Source organism: Setaria italica, chromosome II (assembly GCF_000263155.2).
Source record: "Setaria italica strain Yugu1 chromosome II, Setaria_italica_v2.0, whole genome shotgun sequence".
Taxonomy (NCBI): Eukaryota; Viridiplantae; Streptophyta; class Magnoliopsida; order Poales; family Poaceae; genus Setaria; species Setaria italica.
Window position 1 is genome coordinate 42,148,709 of NC_028451.1, and position 1,706 is coordinate 42,150,414.

Consider the following 1,706-nt stretch of genomic DNA (forward strand, 5'->3'; position numbering starts at 1 on the left):
CGATATGATCATTATGATCATTGTTGCATTTCTTGATAAATGAAAGCACGGTATACAACTGTATTTTACAAATATAAAAGGAAATCGTGATGAATTAATGTAGAAATTCTGCTCTAAGTTAGTTTCCAACTTCAAGAATTCGAGAGCATATATAGTACGTAGCAGTTTATGCTTGGTATCTGTATCTTTTTGTGCTCAAGTTGAGCCCTCCGTCCGGCTTCCGCCAGTGCTTGAGCTTGTGCGCGTGACAAGGACAGGTGGTCTTCGTTGAGTTCTTCCACAGCCTCACCGACGGCAGAAGGTGTGGCTGTACTCTCGGCACCTCCTCGTCGTCCTCAACGCTCTGACCCTAGGTGTCGTTGCGCCGCACCCGCACGGACTGGGCCACCATGTCACGGAACGAGTGCCTCATCCCTAACCTGGCTAGCGGCTGTAAGATTCCGGGGGCACTCCGCCATCATCTTCGCCTCCCGCTCGAAGTGGTCGATGTAGCCCTGGCAGATCTTGTCGTCCTTGTGCACGTATAGTTCCGGCACCCACGGCCTCAGCTTCCGGAACAGGGCCTCCATTGTCTTCTTGTGGGGCCTCATGGCCGTGTGGGCAACTGCGGCCCCCTTCACCACGCACTTGGCGCGGCACCAGTCAAGCTTGGCCACCTCCGACATGTGCAGCTAACGCGGTGGCGACAGGCGCCAGCGATACGTGCGGCGGGTTGAAGAGGAAGGTCGGGAGGTTGAGCGCCCTACGGATCACCAGGTCGCGCCCCACGTCCAGCGCCACCGACGCGCCAAGCGAGTGCCCCGCAAGCCACACGACGCCGCCGCTTCCGCTGATGCCGGTGGCCTCCAGGAGGAGCTCCGCGACATGCTCGCGTGCCTTGCGGAAGCGAATGCATGTGTCCTGCAGGTTGAGGATGATGCTGATGTCGTCTTTGATATCCGGAATCACCCGTAGTTTGGTGCCCCGGAAGGCAACAATGAAGTGTGGAGGTGGAGCCGGAGGCTGGTGGCGGCGGCGCGCGCCCTCCGGCGGCGGCGCCGGCGGCGGCACGTGCTCGAAGATGGCGCCATATATAGATGAAGGGCCTGTTAGCTTCATAGTGGCAGAAGACGCACTTGCAAAAGTTACCGCACAGGAGGGCTTCTATGCAGGCGCAGGTGGAAGCTCCTCCACCACGCCGGCGCGCGCGCCCCGGGTGTGTCCTGCCTCCCCTTGGTTCGATCGCTCTCCAGAATGTAAGTGGCTCTCACAAGGCAGGCGGTGATGCACCGACGGTGGCCCTCGTTGCCCCTGAAATCATAATAAGGTTGTTGATCCAGATTAGTGTTGTTTGTGAAATGAAAAACTTATCCAGAGTACTTGCATTGTTCTAAAAGTCTCGAAAAATATATATTGAGGTTGCGGGCGTGCATATATATACCTACCAGTCAATCTCAGAAATATGCTTGGGTCCGGACTTGTCGAAGCATTCCTTGTCTGAATCTGAACCCATTGTTCGATTCAGTGCGATCGATCCGAGATGATCGGACGCAGCGGCGGTGATGGCCAGCCGGCAACAACAACTAACCGGCAAAATGATCAGTGAGGCGGCAATGCAGCAGAGCAAGCTGATTGTGCTTGTGATTTTGCTTTTGCCGTGGAAAACCGAGCACTGTTTGCTGCACGCGCGCGCACACACACACCCTGTGCCTTAGGGGTGTTTGGAT

At 56.0% G+C, this 1,706-nt stretch overlaps 1 protein-coding gene across 1 annotated transcript; it reads right to left on the reverse strand.

The window, feature by feature from the left end:
- Positions 1–642: 642 nt before the first annotated feature.
- Positions 643–1,492, reverse strand: LOC111256408 (GDSL esterase/lipase At4g10955-like). The gene is made up of 3 exons (XM_022824348.1): positions 1,425–1,492; positions 1,129–1,290; positions 643–1,009 (listed from the first exon to the last, which is right to left on the reverse strand). Exons 1-3 carry the CDS (start codon positions 1,490–1,492, stop codon positions 643–645), a joined length of 597 nt encoding a protein of 198 aa, XP_022680083.1.
- Between the last annotated feature and the right edge of the window lie 214 nt (positions 1,493–1,706).

Bases quoted from the DNA above. Each gene is read 5' to 3' on its own strand.
- LOC111256408 (XM_022824348.1), bottom strand. From the start codon at position 1,492: ATGGGTTCAGATTCAGACAAGGAATGCTTCGACAAGTCCGGACCCAAG. The intron at 1,291-1,424 runs GTAGGTATATAT...TTATGATTTCAG, and splicing joins CATATTTCTGAGATTGACTG to GGGCAACGAGGGCCACCGTC. The intron at 1,010-1,128 runs GTAACTTTTGCA...CGCGCGCCGCCG, and splicing joins CATAGAAGCCCTCCTGTGCG to CCACCAGCCTCCGGCTCCAC.